This window comes from Papio anubis, chromosome 7 (assembly GCF_008728515.1).
Source record: "Papio anubis isolate 15944 chromosome 7, Panubis1.0, whole genome shotgun sequence".
Classification (NCBI taxonomy): Eukaryota; Metazoa; Chordata; class Mammalia; order Primates; family Cercopithecidae; genus Papio; species Papio anubis.
Window position 1 is genome coordinate 144,644,814 of NC_044982.1, and position 14,688 is coordinate 144,659,501.

The 14,688-nt window shown below is 42.4% G+C and overlaps 1 protein-coding gene and 1 long non-coding RNA gene across 16 annotated transcripts in view; one reads left to right on the plus strand and one right to left on the minus strand.

Moving 5' to 3' along the window:
• The window catches only part of GANC (glucosidase alpha, neutral C), a 108,326-nt gene that overhangs the window by 17,052 nt on the left and 76,586 nt on the right, over positions 1-14,688 (minus strand). For 12 of the 15 annotated variants that reach the window (XR_004185187.1, XM_021940463.1, XM_021940465.1 and 9 more), the window contains 8 exons: positions 13,040-13,141; positions 11,646-11,889; positions 10,470-10,534; positions 8,075-8,151; positions 5,380-5,454; positions 4,099-4,182; positions 2,999-3,112; positions 1,366-1,478 (listed from right to left, as the gene is read on the minus strand). Coding sequence is in view for 14 of the 15 variants with exons in the window: in XM_021940463.1 (XP_021796155.1) it covers positions 1,366-1,478; positions 2,999-3,112; positions 4,099-4,182; positions 5,380-5,454; positions 8,075-8,151; positions 10,470-10,534; positions 11,646-11,889; positions 13,040-13,141 (874 nt within the window). In the remaining variant the exon portion in view is untranslated. The remainder of the gene's footprint in view (positions 1-1,365; positions 1,479-2,998; positions 3,113-4,098; positions 4,183-5,379; positions 5,455-8,074; positions 8,152-10,469; positions 10,535-11,645; positions 11,890-13,039; positions 13,142-14,688) is intronic. The other 3 variants (XM_021940475.1, XM_021940467.1, XM_021940466.1) reach the window with 1 other exon arrangement.
• On the plus strand, positions 11,885-12,675 carry LOC108586703. The gene is made up of 2 exons (XR_001904318.3): positions 11,885-12,031; positions 12,463-12,675. It is a non-coding gene; the product is annotated as an uncharacterized LOC108586703 (long non-coding RNA).

Here is a 14,688-nt window from a genome sequence, read left to right on the forward strand (position 1 = left end):
ACTGTGTGTATCAAGGAAGAGTTAACTGGTGGCCAAATCAGGCTTTCTTTAACAAGTTATTTGAAGGAAAATCACTGAAGAACACAAAAGTTACACATGTGACTTGGATAATCAAATTGTAATAAATCATATACTTAGTGAATTGGTGAATGGATGAATGAATGGAATTAGTGGGAGCTTAAATTAAGTCCTTTTTTATTTTTTAGAAAGTCAGGGGGCTGGGCGCAGTGGCTCATACCTGTAATCTCAGCACTTTGGGAGGCCGAAGCGGGCAGATCACCTGAGGTCGGGAGTTCGAGACCAGCCTGACCAAATGGAAAAACCCTGTCTCTACTAAAAATACAAAATTAGCCGGGCGTGGTGGCACATGCCTATAATCTCAGCTACTCAGGAGGCTGAGGCAGGAGAATCGCTTGAACCTGGGAGGCGGAGGTTGCAGTGAGTCGAGGTTGTGCCACTGCTCTCCAGCCTGGGCAACAAGAGCGAAACTCCATCTGAAAAAAAAAAAACAACCAAAAAAAAAAAACAGAAAGTCGGGGAAAGGAAGGTAGAGACAATAAGGGAGGATCATTCATGGTAGAGTAGTTGAAAAATATTCCAGAAATGGGCTGGGCACGGTGGCTCACATCCGTAATCCCAGCACTTTGGGAGGCTGAGGTGGGTAGATCACCTGAGGTTAGGAGTTCGAGAACAGTCTAGCTAACATAGTGAAACCCTGTCTCTACTAAAAATACAAAAATTAGCCAGGTGTGCTGGTGCGTGACTGTACTTCCAGCTACTTGGGAGGTTGAGGCAGGAGAATCGCTTGAACCTGGGAGGTGGAGGTTGCAGTGAGCCAAGATCACACCACTGCACTCTAGCCTGAGCAACAGAGTGAGTGAGACTCAGTCTCAAAAAAAAAAAAGAAAAGAAAAGAAAAAGAAAAATACTCCAGAAATGACCTTCATTCATTTCTTAAATAGTACCTTAAAATGGCTGGGTGCGGTAGCTCACGCCTGTAATCCCAGCACTTTGGGAGGCCGAGGCGGGTGGATCACGAGGTCAGGAGATTGAGTTCATCCTGGCTAACACAGTGAAACCCTGTCTCCACTAAAAAAAATACAAAAAAATTAGCCAGGCGTGGTGGCGGGCGCCTGTAGTCCCAGCTACTTACAAGGCTGAGGCAGGAGAATGGCGTAAACCCACGAGGCGGAGCTTGCCGTGAGCCGAGATTGCGCCACTGCACTCCAGCCTGGGCGACAGAGCAAGACTCCATCTCAATTAAAAAAAAAAAAAAATGTACCTTAAAACATACCTGTGCACTTGAGGATGAACGGACAGTGTGATTTACTTAAGAAAACAAACAGTTTCTTTAGCTGCCATTACCTATTGATCAAAACGCTGGAACAGAATGAAAACTTCCTGTGCAAAAATTGCTTCTGGTGGAGGTATTGGAATGAATGGCCATCATCAAGATACAACTCACCCACTGAAGAACCCTGGAGAATGAATCACAGAGACAGAATGTACTTATATGATAGGTTTACAGGAAAAGCTCCTAAAGGGTAACAATAGAATTAAAAGTTTGTGAAAAATTCAAGCTATATAAAATAGTCGTACAAATACCTAACATATTCAATAACCAATCACTCCCGAGTAGATAGTAAAACAATAGGAAAGTCACATAAGAAGAACACAAAGAGTTAGGCTTTGTTGAAAGAATTTAAACTACGAAGTATGTTCAATGGTATAAGTGGATTCCCTGAAAATACTCCACCAGAATGTGACAACAAGGTCAAGAAAGTTCATTGAATAATACTGATGTTAAAAAAAATTAATATATAATAGATGAGATCCACTATCTTTAGAAGGCCCTCCACTTAGAGAATGGTATCCTGGGCCGGGCGCGGTGGCTCACGCCTGTAATCCCAGCACTTTGGGAGGCCGAGGCGGGTGGATCACGAGGTCAGGAGATCGAGACTATCCTGGCTAACATGGTGAAACCCCGTCTCTACTAAAAATACAAAAAACTAGCCGGGCGTGGTGGCGGGCGCCTCTAGTCTCAGCTACTTGGGAGGCTGAGGCGGGAGAATGGCGTGAACCCGGGAGGCGGAGCTTGCAGTGAGCCGAGATCACGCCACTGCACTCCAGCCTGGGAGCACAGCGAGACTCCGTCTCAAAAAAAAAAAAAAAAAAAAAAAAAAAGAGAATGGTATCCTGGTTCCTTTTTCACGTGGAGTACATGGCAGTTTACTATTATTGACAATACTTGATATGCTATGCATCACTAGTCTTTTGCATTTATTCTGGGGCCTCGCATGGGTCTGGGGCCCATAGTTTGGCCCAAAAAGACATGCCTAAGTGAAAAAGATGGGGAAAAAACCCCTATAACTGAATCATTTTATAATACTGATATCAATGCAAGTAAGTATTAATATAGTAAGCGTAAGAGTTGGTGTGTGTTTGGCCCTGTACTATGTTTGAACAAATGGACAGGAGAGGAATCTGCTACAGGCCTCAATAGGCTCAAAAAATCTTCTCAAAAGGACACATCATTTCTGGGTCTTCCCAGGCTTTGCCCACGGGATTTTAGTTGTTGGAGCTGCCTGATGAGAAATCACTGGTTGGGATTGGGATCTCTGAAATGGTGCATAGACATGGGTACCATTTTATGGGAGACTGGGTTTCAGGGCTAATCCATGTGGGAAGGCTGTCTATGGCTCGAAAAGCATTCATTCCAGTAGTAATCAATGTCAAGTTGAAGAGCACCAACAATCACAGTGCCCAAGAGGAACATTTCTGTTATTCCTAGTTCAAGAGTTCCCTTAAGAACAATTCCAGGGAAGGCAGATAAGTGAACAATGATTCGGAAATGATTCAAACCTTGATTTCTAGATAAATGTCAGGAGCGCCTATCTCACAGACGGAGCTCATCACTTTTAAGTAGTGTCACACACTCAAAAGGCTAACACTGTAAAGAGAGAGTAGAAACAAAATGGGTAACAGATTTACCAAATACCTTAGTGCTTAGAGCAACCCGGAGTCCATAGGAGGATTCAGTCATCCAGCCTGTGGATTTTCCTACAGTTGTCTTTATTGGTACCACACTTCCACCTCGCTGAAACACTGGAATCTGTAACAGAGCAGCACGCTCAGGGAAGCAGTATTCATATAAGAACATTTCAGGGTAGAATTTTAAAATATTTCATTTTATAAGATTCACACTCTTTTCAAGTGCGGATTCATAGGCAAAATAAATTTTGGGGCACAGAGATGGCAAATATGGGGGTCCTGGCATTGAAAGGAAAAGAGCTCTAATGCTGAAGAATGGTCCATTTTTTAATTATTAGGGAAACTTCCCGCCCTTCATTGGTTTGTTATCTATATCTGTCTTTGCTGTTTTTTCCTCTTAAGTGATGAATTCTTTTCTGCCCATCCTATAAGTGGCCTTTCCTATTTTGTATTTTAAATTTTCCTATCAGTGTAGTATATACATGCTTATTTCTAGAGCCCTGCTAACGACTGAAGTTTTCTGTCTGTGTGAGTGGGCCCAGAAGTCTGTGTATGTGTGTGTATAACCGATGGTGGTTTCTTGGTTTGGGCAGATGACTTTTGTCCTCACTCACTGCAGCCTGTCCCCTCTTGCTCCCTGTTTCTATGGATCACCTGGATGACTGACTCAATTCTGAAGGTAAATCTGTGAAACTGCTGCTGTTACATTAGAGACCACCAAGGGTACTTTAAGAGACCCTAACAACAGGCCCATACCTATGAGTCTTCTGGAATGGGACTCCAGGCAGCACTGCCTGGGTAGGTCTCCTGCCTCCTGTAAGGAAGCTGCCTGTGTCACAGGAGGGCTTCTGCTTTGCTCTGACTCAAGAATGAGCACGCAGGAGAGTACAAGAACATACATGAAGTTGAGGCTGAGGACCCAGTAGTTCAGATGTCCTACCTCTACTTAACTTGCCTTGGCAGCGAGAAGTAAAGCATTTCCATCTCCCCACACATGCCCCTCCCTCATTGGCCAATCTCTCTCTTCTTCTTTTTTTTTCAAAGAACAAGGCCATAAGTTAGAGTGAAATGGGTTCTAGAATGGGAGTCCAGCCCAAGGGAATGCACCTGGGGGCTTGTTTCAGTTCTGCCACAAGTCTGCTGTGTTCCTGGACAAATAATGTAACTTCTCTGAATCTCAGGGTTTTTTACCTGTGTGAGGGATTAGAGTAGATGATTGTTAAGTTCTCTTCTAGATCTGAAAGTTGACATCTGAAACTATTTTTTTAAATAATGGGGTTCATATTTCTGCTGATGGTTTACAAAATAATATCAGTATTTACTTATCAATCTTTACACTACTTAGGGCTGTGGTAGTGTGGCAGTGGTTGCAATTCAAGTGTAGAAAGAAAGTTCCCTTTAGAAACTCAAGATAGCCTGGATGGACCACTTTGATTTTAACATCATAACTGATGTCTTCCCCTGGGCCCAGGATTACAACTGAAAGTTCCTGTTTTTTGCCTTAGTCCTGCAGAATGACATTCCAGACAGCACGGATAGTGACTACCGTGTTTTCTCTGTTTTCAGTGTTTTTGTTCTTCTTAGACACACAAATGTAAACATACGGGGAAGAGCTATGTTTGTCTCTGACGTCTCAATCTGTGAAATCTGAGTAGATGTGATTCTTAACTCTTTTTTTCTCACGTTTTACAGCTTTGATAGAATTCACATACCATACAACTCACCAATTTAAAGTGTACAATTAAACAGTTTTCAGCATATTAAGAGTCAGGCAACCATCACTACAATCAATTTTAAAGCATTTTCATCACCCCAAAAAGAAACCCTGAACCAGTTAACAGTCATTCCTCATGACTCCTCAACCCTCCTCTGCCCCAGCACTAGGCACCCCCGGACCTACCTTCTGTCTCTATGCGTATGTGCTATTGTGTAGAACACTAACATCCTTGGTTCTTTTTAGAGAGGAACCTATTATGGACTGAATGTTTGTATCTCCCCCAAATTCATATGCTGAATCCCTAAGCCCAAGATATTTGGACATTGGGCCTTTACGGAGTTAACTAAAGTTAAAAATGTGGTTATAAGGATGGGGTCCTGAAACGATAGGAACAGTATCCTTGTAAGAAGAGAACTGAGACAGCACCCTCTGTTTATCTCTCTCTGCCATGTGTAGGCACAGCAAGAAGGTAGCAGTCTACAGGCCAGGAAAAGGTCCCTCACCAGGAACAGAATCGGCTAGCGCCTTGATCTGGGACTTCCAGCCTCCAAAACTTCGAGAAAATAAGTTTCTGTTGTGTAAAACCACCCAGTCTATGGTATTTTGTCATGGCAGCCCTAGCCGACCAATAGAGCACGATAGGTAAAAATAGTAGTCTGAAAATAACTTACAGTGTCCAAGGCTACTGGGATCTTTACAGTACACCCTCCTTCCCAATGAGCAAATGTCTTATAGTCATACCAGACCTAGAAAGTAATGGAGTCCAGTGAAAAAAAAGTACATGAGCAATTCTGTTCACCATTTCATTATTCAGCAAAATATCCACTTACCTGGATTTCAAATAGACAGAAAGTTAAAATAAGTATAACTTTAAAAATATATTGGGTAGAAGTTAGGAAGAACATGTGCTTTTAAGAAGATCCCAGAGGACTATGGCTGATTAATTTAACTAAAAGGCCATTTGTTTTCTATTCATCCAAAAGCTACCTATTGAACAATCTACCATGTGCCCAGGACTGTGCCAGATGCTGAGTATATATGACCGAACAGAAAAGGCATAGTTCCTGTCCTCATGGATCTTATAGTCCACTTGGCTTATAAAAACTGAATGCTTCTAGTAGTGAAAGAGGTGACGGAGAAAAGAAAAAGAACAGCAAAGAAGACAAACACATTGCAGGCAAATAAATTACAAAAGAGGCAGGAGAAAAGGAAGCATAAGGAAATGCTTCCTCCTCCTTCCTGGGAGGAAAACAAATGGAAACTTGAATTACTACTATAGTATCTTTTTTTTTTTTTTTTTTTTTTTAAACAAAGCATAATTCAAGGATAAGGTTCTTATCTATCAAGGGGGTTTAGTTGCTGAAGTACCAATAAGGTCTCAAATAAGTAATTTGATGGGATAAATTCTTAAGATATCATCAGAAGCACAATGAAAACAAACACCTTTTTCTTTCTTCTAGCTCAGAACGCTTCCTGGCAGCCCTGGAGTCTATTTTGCAAGTTCACCTCCTGGGATTACCACATCCTTTATATGGCAGGTTTGTGAAGCAGAGAAACAATCACACAACAGTCCAGGAAATAGTGCTGAAGGAACATAATACACACTCACAACAACGTGTTTGGAATGATGATAGATTATGAGTAAAACTCTGTGACTAAGTCAGAAAGGGAGCCAGTTCCTCTTAATGGGAACCCACCACTTTGCTGGAATCAACTTGAGAAACTCTCAGCAGAAATATCTGGCAGGGCATTTATTCAGCAGTTGTTGCATTTAACCTTTTCCTCAGGTTTCTACTTGGCAGGGGAACCTTAGTAAAGAGCCCTCATCTTCAGAACTCCAAATAACTGGAGAAACCAAGAGGACAGACCATAGTTCATGAACATTCTGGAGAGAAGCCTGGTTATTGTTCTGTCAATAATGACAAGCATAGTAGGTGGAACGGTCCCCCCTCAAAAAGATGTATTCAAGTCACAATCCCTGGAAGGAATGAATATTACCTTCTATGGTCACAGGTTTGATTAAGTTAAAGATCCCGAGACAAGGAGGTTATCCCAGATTATCCAGGTGGGCCTTCAATGTGACCACAAGTGTCCTTATAAGAGACAGACAGAGACACACGGAGGAAAAGGCAACATGAAGATAGGCGAGATGTGGCTACAAACCAAGGAAGTGATGTGGCTACAAACCAAGGAAGGCCAGGGTTGCTGGCAACCTCCAGAAGCCAGGAGGGAGGCATGAACAGATTCTCCCTCAGAGCCTCCAGAAGAAACCGACCCTGACGACACCTTGATTTCAGATTTCAAGCCTCCAGAACTGTGAGAGAATAAAGTTTCATTGTTTTAAGCCACTAGGTTTGTAGTTACTTGTTATAGAAGCCTTAAGAAACTAAAAGAACAACCACACACGTAAAGCTAGATTGAGGGAGAGGACGGCACTAGATGTGGTTTCATGGGGTTGCCAGCCCAGAGCCTGACAGCACTGAGCAGCAAGTGTGGCCTGGCTCAGCTACCTTGCCACTTGCCTTTACAGTCCATGACTATGTGGCCTGGCAGTCCCATATCAGCTCCATACCTGCGTGGCTCTTTCCCTGCCTGCTGAACCCTATGGCATGCTCCAGTGCTCAAGGACGCTCTGTAGGGTCTGTCTCCTTCCTACTCTCCCTTCCACACCCTCCTCCCTTAGTGTGGTGCCCTGAGTTTTGCTCCAGTTCTTCTCCTGGCCCCTCTGGATTTATCTGTGGCCTGTCTCTAGAGGCTGCTCTTATTACCCATGGCTCTCCGCCTGCAGACCAACGGTATTCCCTCCTCTCCCCTGTGCCCTGCGTGGGTTCAGTGCCCTGGGCTGCAGCAGGTCCAGGATGATATTTTATACCTGGGACAGTAATTAGTGACAATAATAAAAGAGCAGAGGAATCTAGGAGAGGAGTCACTACTGTTACTTTTTGCCCACTTCGGTGAGTGTATTGAGACCAGCTTTTGGTACCCAAAACTCAGGTTTCAGATAGAGCTAGACCAAAGAGCAAAGTCACTTCATACTTGCTTTCCCCCAGAGTTTGCTGAAGATTTCTTCCTACCCCAAGCCTCCGTGTGTTTATCAGGACTCACTTTTACTAGTCAAAGTGTGAAGATTAAAAATCACTCTGATCCTCCTCGGTATCCTCACCAATTCAGCTTTCTCCCTTCTCTCCTCCGCTAAGTGTTTTGACCTCTGAGGACTGTGGTCATGACTTACTATAATCATTAATTTCTATAGTCATTTGGGGTGTGTTCACAAACACATGAAGAAGAAATCTCTTTCCTAAAAGAAAAGAAGGGATGAGAGATACGAGACGTATCAGATATGTGGCTGTTTGTTATTACTCTTACCTCATTTGATCCTGGAAGAAACACATCAACTGTGGTGGCTTTTGGTTCTGTGACTGGATGAACCAATAATGCACTCCCTAAGAGGAAATAAAGTTGAGTATCATTATAAGAGGTCTAAAAATCTCCTTTCTCTTTAATTGAGTGCTAGCTATCATGGGGTTACAGACCTCCCAACTGTGAACTTCAGAGAGTTGAACCAGTGATTTGTCAGAGAGATGCACTGATAGAAAGAGGACAGGTGCTCAAAGAGGTGAGCTCAAAAAGGTCATCACTTGTCATTAATGCACTTTGGGTATACTGCGATTATAGAAAGGGACTCTGACACAGTCCATCGGTCTCATTTTTTGTCTAACTGCTAGTGTGTCAGTAGTCAAAGCACCATTGCTCCTTTCCAAGTGCTTCACCATTTGCTGTGAGTGACACTGATGATGGGAAGCCCACAACTATTATCCAGAAGTGTGGTCAGCGTGGATGCTCAGCACCTCTTGCTTGGACGGTTATCATCAGAGAGGCTGTAGTTTTCTTTTTCTTTCTTTTTTTTTTAGAGACAGGAGATGGGGTCTCACTCTGTTCCCCAAGCAGGAGTGCAGCAGTGTAATCACAGCTTATTGCAACCTTTAACTCCTATGCTCATGTAATCCTCTAGCCTCAGCCTCTGAGTAGACAGGACTACAGGTACACACCCACCGTGCCCAGCTAATTTTTAAATTTTTTGTAGAGACAGGGTCTTGCTATATTGCCCAGGCTAATGCTAATCTCAAACTCCTCAATTTAAGCGATCTCACACTCGGCCTCCTGCAGTGTTGGGATTACAGGCATGAGCCACCATGCCTGGCCTCTGGTTTTCTTAAAGGCAATCTGGATTATTAAATTTGCTTTGACCTTGGTACAACACATATGTAAAATTTACCCACTTACTAATTTGTTCTTTTATTCAATAAATAGTTATTTTGAGTGCCTACTGCATGCTGGGCACCATGCGAGGCTCTGGGATGTAGTGGCCAATAAGACAAGCGTGGCTCCTGACCTTGTGAAGTTTACAGTTAGTGAAAACAAATAGTAAAAAATAATTACAAATGAATTAGAATTAAGACAAATACCAAAAGAGGCAAAATTACAAAATGGAATGAAAGTTACATAATAAGAGGGGCTGATTTTTACTAGGTAGAATTAGGTATAAGGAAACAAGAAGTGGTCAAGGAAGTGTCTCCAAGGCAGTGACGATTAAACTGAGACCTAATGATGAGTGGAGACTTAAAGAACTCAGAAATGGGGCTGGCTGTGGTGGCTCACGCCTGTAATTCCAACACTTTGGAAGGCCAAGGTGGGTGGATCACCTGAGGTCAGGAGTTCGAGATCAGCCTGGGCAGCAAGACGAAACCCCATCTCTACTAAAAATAGAAAAAAATTAGCCAGACATAGTGGTGCATGCCTGTGGTCCCACCTACTCAGCAGGCTGAGGTGGGAGGATTGCTTGAGCCCGGGAGGCAGAGGTTGCAGTGAGTTGAGATTACACTACTGCACTCCAGCCTGGGTAACAGAGTGAGGCTCCATCTCAAAAAAAAAAAAAGAACCCAGAAATGAGATTCACCCTTTGGGGAACAGTATATTTAGCCTGGCTTCTTGAGCCCTGTTACTAAGCTGATAAAATTCTATGTTCTGGATTTGATAGTTAATCTTTCTTAAAGAAGAGGTCAACCAAAAAAAATCCTATTATTGCATATGAAATAAGCTCTTCTGGTTCTTTCCTATCACCACCCAGGCTGTTTTTTTCTACTTCCCTTCCCTAAAGTGATCTCACAGGATTAGAAGAGTGAACCCAGAACAAGAATCCTAAAAGACATCCACCAAATAAGTCAGCAAGAACAATTTATGAGAAATGCTACATCACAACAGAATGGAGGTATGATCCTACTAATAATGCATTAGAAATCTTGGTGAAGGAATTTCCTTTATTTTTATTTTTTGGCTTTCTTGGAATTAGGATTTTTTTTTTAGGGCTCTTATATTAGAAAATATAATAAAAACATAATTACACTTTTTAAAATGACTATAATTAACCAATAAATGCTTGGCCAGGCACAGTGGCTCACGCCTGTAATCCCAACACTTTGGGAGGCCAAAGTAGGTGGATCATGAGGTCAGGAGTTCAAGACCACCCAGCCAAGATGATGAAACCCTGTCTCTACTAAAAATACAAAAATTAGCCAGGCATGGTGGCAGGCACCTGTAATCTCAGCTGCTCAGGAGGCTGAGGCAGAGAATTGCTTGAAACCGGGAGGTGGAGGTTGCAGTGAGCTGAGATTGCACCACTGCACTCTAGCCTGGGTGACAGAGTGAGACTCTGTCTCAAAAAAAACAAAAAACAACAACAAAAAAACCCAGAAATGCTCACCCAGCATGTATTCATCTTCCATATCAAAAGTCTTTAGTTCATCTGGGAACTCCACCCACAGAGGCCTGGGGAAAGAAAAAAAGTATTGTTTTACCATTATAGACATCTTACTGCAATCAATCACTTATATTTTTAGTGGTTTTTTTTTTTTTTGAGATGGATCTTGCTCTGTTGCCCAGGCTGGAATGCAGTGGTGCTATCCTGGCTCACTGCAGTCTCTGCCTCTTGGGTTCAACCGATTCTCCTGCCTCGGCCTCCCAAGTAGCTGGGATTACAGGCACACACCACCACGCCTGGCCAATTTTTGCATTTTTTTTTTTTTTTTTTTGAGACGGAGTCTCGCTCTGTCGCCCAGGCTGGAGTGCAGTGGCCGGATCTCAGCTCACTGCAAGCTCCGCCTCCCGGGTTTACACCATTCTCCTGCCTCAGCCTCCCGAATAGCTGGGACTACAGGCGCCCGCCACCTCGCCCGGCTAGTTTTTTGTAATTTTTTTTTAGTAGAGACAGGGTTTCACCATGTTAGCCAGGATGGTCTCAAGCTCCTGACCTCGTGAGCCGCCCATCTCAGTCTCCTAAAGTGCTGGGATTACAGGCTTGAGTCACCGCGCCTGGCCCAATTTTTGTATTTTTAGAGACAGGGTTTCACCATGTTGGTCAGGCTGGTCTCGAACTCCTGACCTCAGGTAATCCTCCTACCTTGGCCTCCTAAAGTGCTGGGATTACAGGTGTGAGCCACCACGCCTCGCCTATTTTCAGTTTTATAACTATTCAAAGGAAATGGGAACATGCCAAAGAGCCCAGACTCTTTTTCATATGATTCAAGCCTAAGACTAGCAAAATAAGTTATTCTTCATGAGAAGATACTTATAGGTTAAATACTGAAGGAATGTTACTACAAAGCCACTTCCATTTTCTCTGAAATATCTCTATTCTGTCTCCTATCAAATATTCACATTTTAATCACAAAGCAGGAGACCTAGTTTTTATCTTCTGTGTCCCCAACAGTCAGCACCCTGTTCACCGCTGCTGCTCAATAAGCTTATTGAAATTTGATTAAATATGTAGCATTTCTTCACCTTTCTCTTGAAATCACTATAATTACTACATTCTTTAACAACTTGAGATCTTCTATTACAGACTGGTTGCTGGAGTCCCTGAATGGAGGAAGCTTTTTACCTCATGACAGGTTGGGAAGCCACGTGTGCATGGTAGAACAGAGAATACCAATATGGCAAGAGGCCATAGCGCTCTCTGATGGCTTCTCGGATGAGCCGGGTGTGTTCCTTCCCAAAGAGCCAGGGCTCCCGTCGCTTGGCGTTCATGGTGGCATGGCCACGGAAGAAGGGCTGGTAGGCTCCGGCCTGGTACCAACGCACTAGCAGCTCTGTCTCTGGATTCCCAATGAACCCGCCTATGTCAGCTGGAAGCAAAAGAAGGCCAAGTGAGGCAACCAAGCTTTGAATAAATCATGCACACAGGGAAATTAAGGTCTTGAAGACCGACAGGAGAAAAGCAGAGTATATGCACTCCAAAGGACAGGATAAAGCCGTGGCCTCAAACAGGTGACCCTTACTACATAATTCAGTCTGTTTGGGGATCTGACAATGGGTTCTTAGAATATTACTTTCTTGTCAAAAGGTCAGAAGCTTTATTTCAAGATCAATATTCCTGTACGTTCCCCAAAACAGATGACCCAGACACTGAAAAATGTCTGCCTGATTAAATAACTCTGTGTGTGTGTGTGTGTGTGTGTGTGTGTGTGTTGGGGGGGGTGGTTGGCAACTGATTTCCTTTGGAAGCAACAGCTGAACTAAGATAAAAACAGAAAGAACTGAAGAGAAGCAGATAATCAGAAGTCGAGGTTGTGATTATCAGAATAGAATCCCATGCTGGGCCATTGAGCAGCATATATATTCCTTGTGTTGTACATAGACCAATGAAATAAAAACACATGCATCAAAAGAATGATAATAATTTGCTTCTACTCCTACAGGAAACAAGGAGCAGCTGGAACTGCAGCCATCTTGAGCCCCTTCCATATTGAGATCTCTCATCTACAGAGAATTCTTAGGATGCAGGGAAGCCAGTGCATCGGAAAATCTTATTTTAACTAAGTTTATCTTTCTCAAGAGCATATCTTTTGTTTTAGTACAGTTAAAATATGCCACAGAATTTTAAATCTGCTGAGTAAAAAGAATTTCTGTAAGGCTTTCTGATTTTCTAAATTCCTTGTAGTTCTATTTTTCTCACTTTCAAGAAGAAAAGACAGCTGTCAGGAAGAGAAACTTAGTTATCAAGACTGTCCAGGAAGGAAGTGATAAGAAGATGGCTCTGGCTCCCTTTCCGACAACTTGATTTCATGTCCTCAACACAGACCAGACAGAAATAGCTCTGAGGCAAGCCTTTCACTCTCCCCTCTAATCCGCTCCTCTTCACTTTCTCACAGTTTCTCTTTCCCACATTTATGTCTGCCCACAACAGCTAATGAGAAGGGATTTGTAATCAGCTTTGACGAAAACACCCTCACTTTTTATTTTCTTGCACTTCAAGCCTCAAAGGACTCATCTTACCTCCACAAAAAGAGATCCCAGTAATGCTGAGAGTGAGTAACATCGGGATAGAAATTTTCAGGTAGCTCCATTCTGCTGTATTGTCGCCTGTCCACACAGCACCTTTGGTCACAAGCAACAATGTATTAAAATCACAAATCAACCCATGCGTTCAATTTCCTATGTAGATTCCTTATTTGTAAAAGACAACTTAATGACAAGGAAAACCGATTTCTTGCCTTAAAATAAATAACTTCTAATTTTCTACAATGAAAATTATCAATTTTCTAATGTGAAAAGTTATTAAAATCTACAAAACAAGCATTCTAGGAAAATATTCTGAAATTGCACTTATTTTTGAAGTATAGTTTAGGTCGGATAGAGGAGGAACCCTTTGAAAAATCAACTTTAAGATATAACTTGCATATAATACATATGGGTTTTTTGTTTTTTTTAGATGGAGTCATGTTCTCACTTGCCCAGGCTGGAGTGCAGTGCCGTGATCTCTGCTCACTGCAACCTCTGTCTCCCAGGGTTCAAGTGAGTCTCCTGCCTCAGCCTCCCAAGTAGCTGGGATTACAAGTGTGCACCATAACGCCTGGCTAAATTTTGTATTTTTAGCAGAGATGGGGTTTCACCACGTTGGCCAGGATGGTCTCGAACTCCTAGCCTCAAGTGATCCACCTGCCTTGGCTTCCCAAAGTGCTAAAATTAGAGGCATGAGCCACCATGCCCAGCCTCTTCATGTATCTTCTTTTGTAAAGTGTCTACAGAAATCTTTTGCTCATTTTTTAAAAAATTTAAGTTCAGGGGTACATGCACAGGTGTGTTATGTCGGTAAACAGATTATTTTGTCATTTTGTCACCCTGATGTTAAGCCTAATACCCATTAGTTATTTTTCCTGATCCTCTTCCTCTTCCCACCCTCTATTCTCAGGCAGGCCCCAGTGTCTGTTGTTCCCCTCTATGTGTCCATGTGTTCTAATCATTTAGCTCCCACTCCTAAGTAAGAACATGTGGTATTTGGTTTTCTGTTTCTGCATTAGTTTGCTAAGGATAATGGCCTCCAACTCCATCCATGTTCCTGCAAAGGGCATGATCTCATTCACATATATATAAATAAATTTAATAAAAAAGAAAAACATCAAAGACTAGATCACAGGCAAGATAGCCCATTCTTTTTTATGGCTGCATAGTAGTCCATGGTGTATATGTACCACATTTTCTTTATCCAGTTTACCACTGATAGGCATTTAAGTTTACTCCATGTCTTTGCTATTGTGAATAGTGCTGCAGTGAACAGACACGCTCATGTGTCTTTATGACAGAATGATTTGTATTCCTTTGGGTATATACCTAGTAATGGGATTGCTGGGTCAAATGGTAGTTCTGTTCTTAATTATCTGAGGAAACACCACACTCCTTTCCACAATGGTTGAACTATTTTACACTCCTACCAGCAGTGTATAAGCATTCTCCTTTCTCTGCAACCTTGCCAGCATCTGTTACCTTTTCACTTTTTAATAATAGCCATTCTGAATGGTGTGAGGTGGTATTTCATTGTGGTTTTGATATGCTTTTTTCTATTGATCAGTGATGTTGAGCTTTTTTTCATATGCTTGTTGGCCACATGTATGTCTTCTTTTGAAAAGTGTCTGTTCATGTTCTTT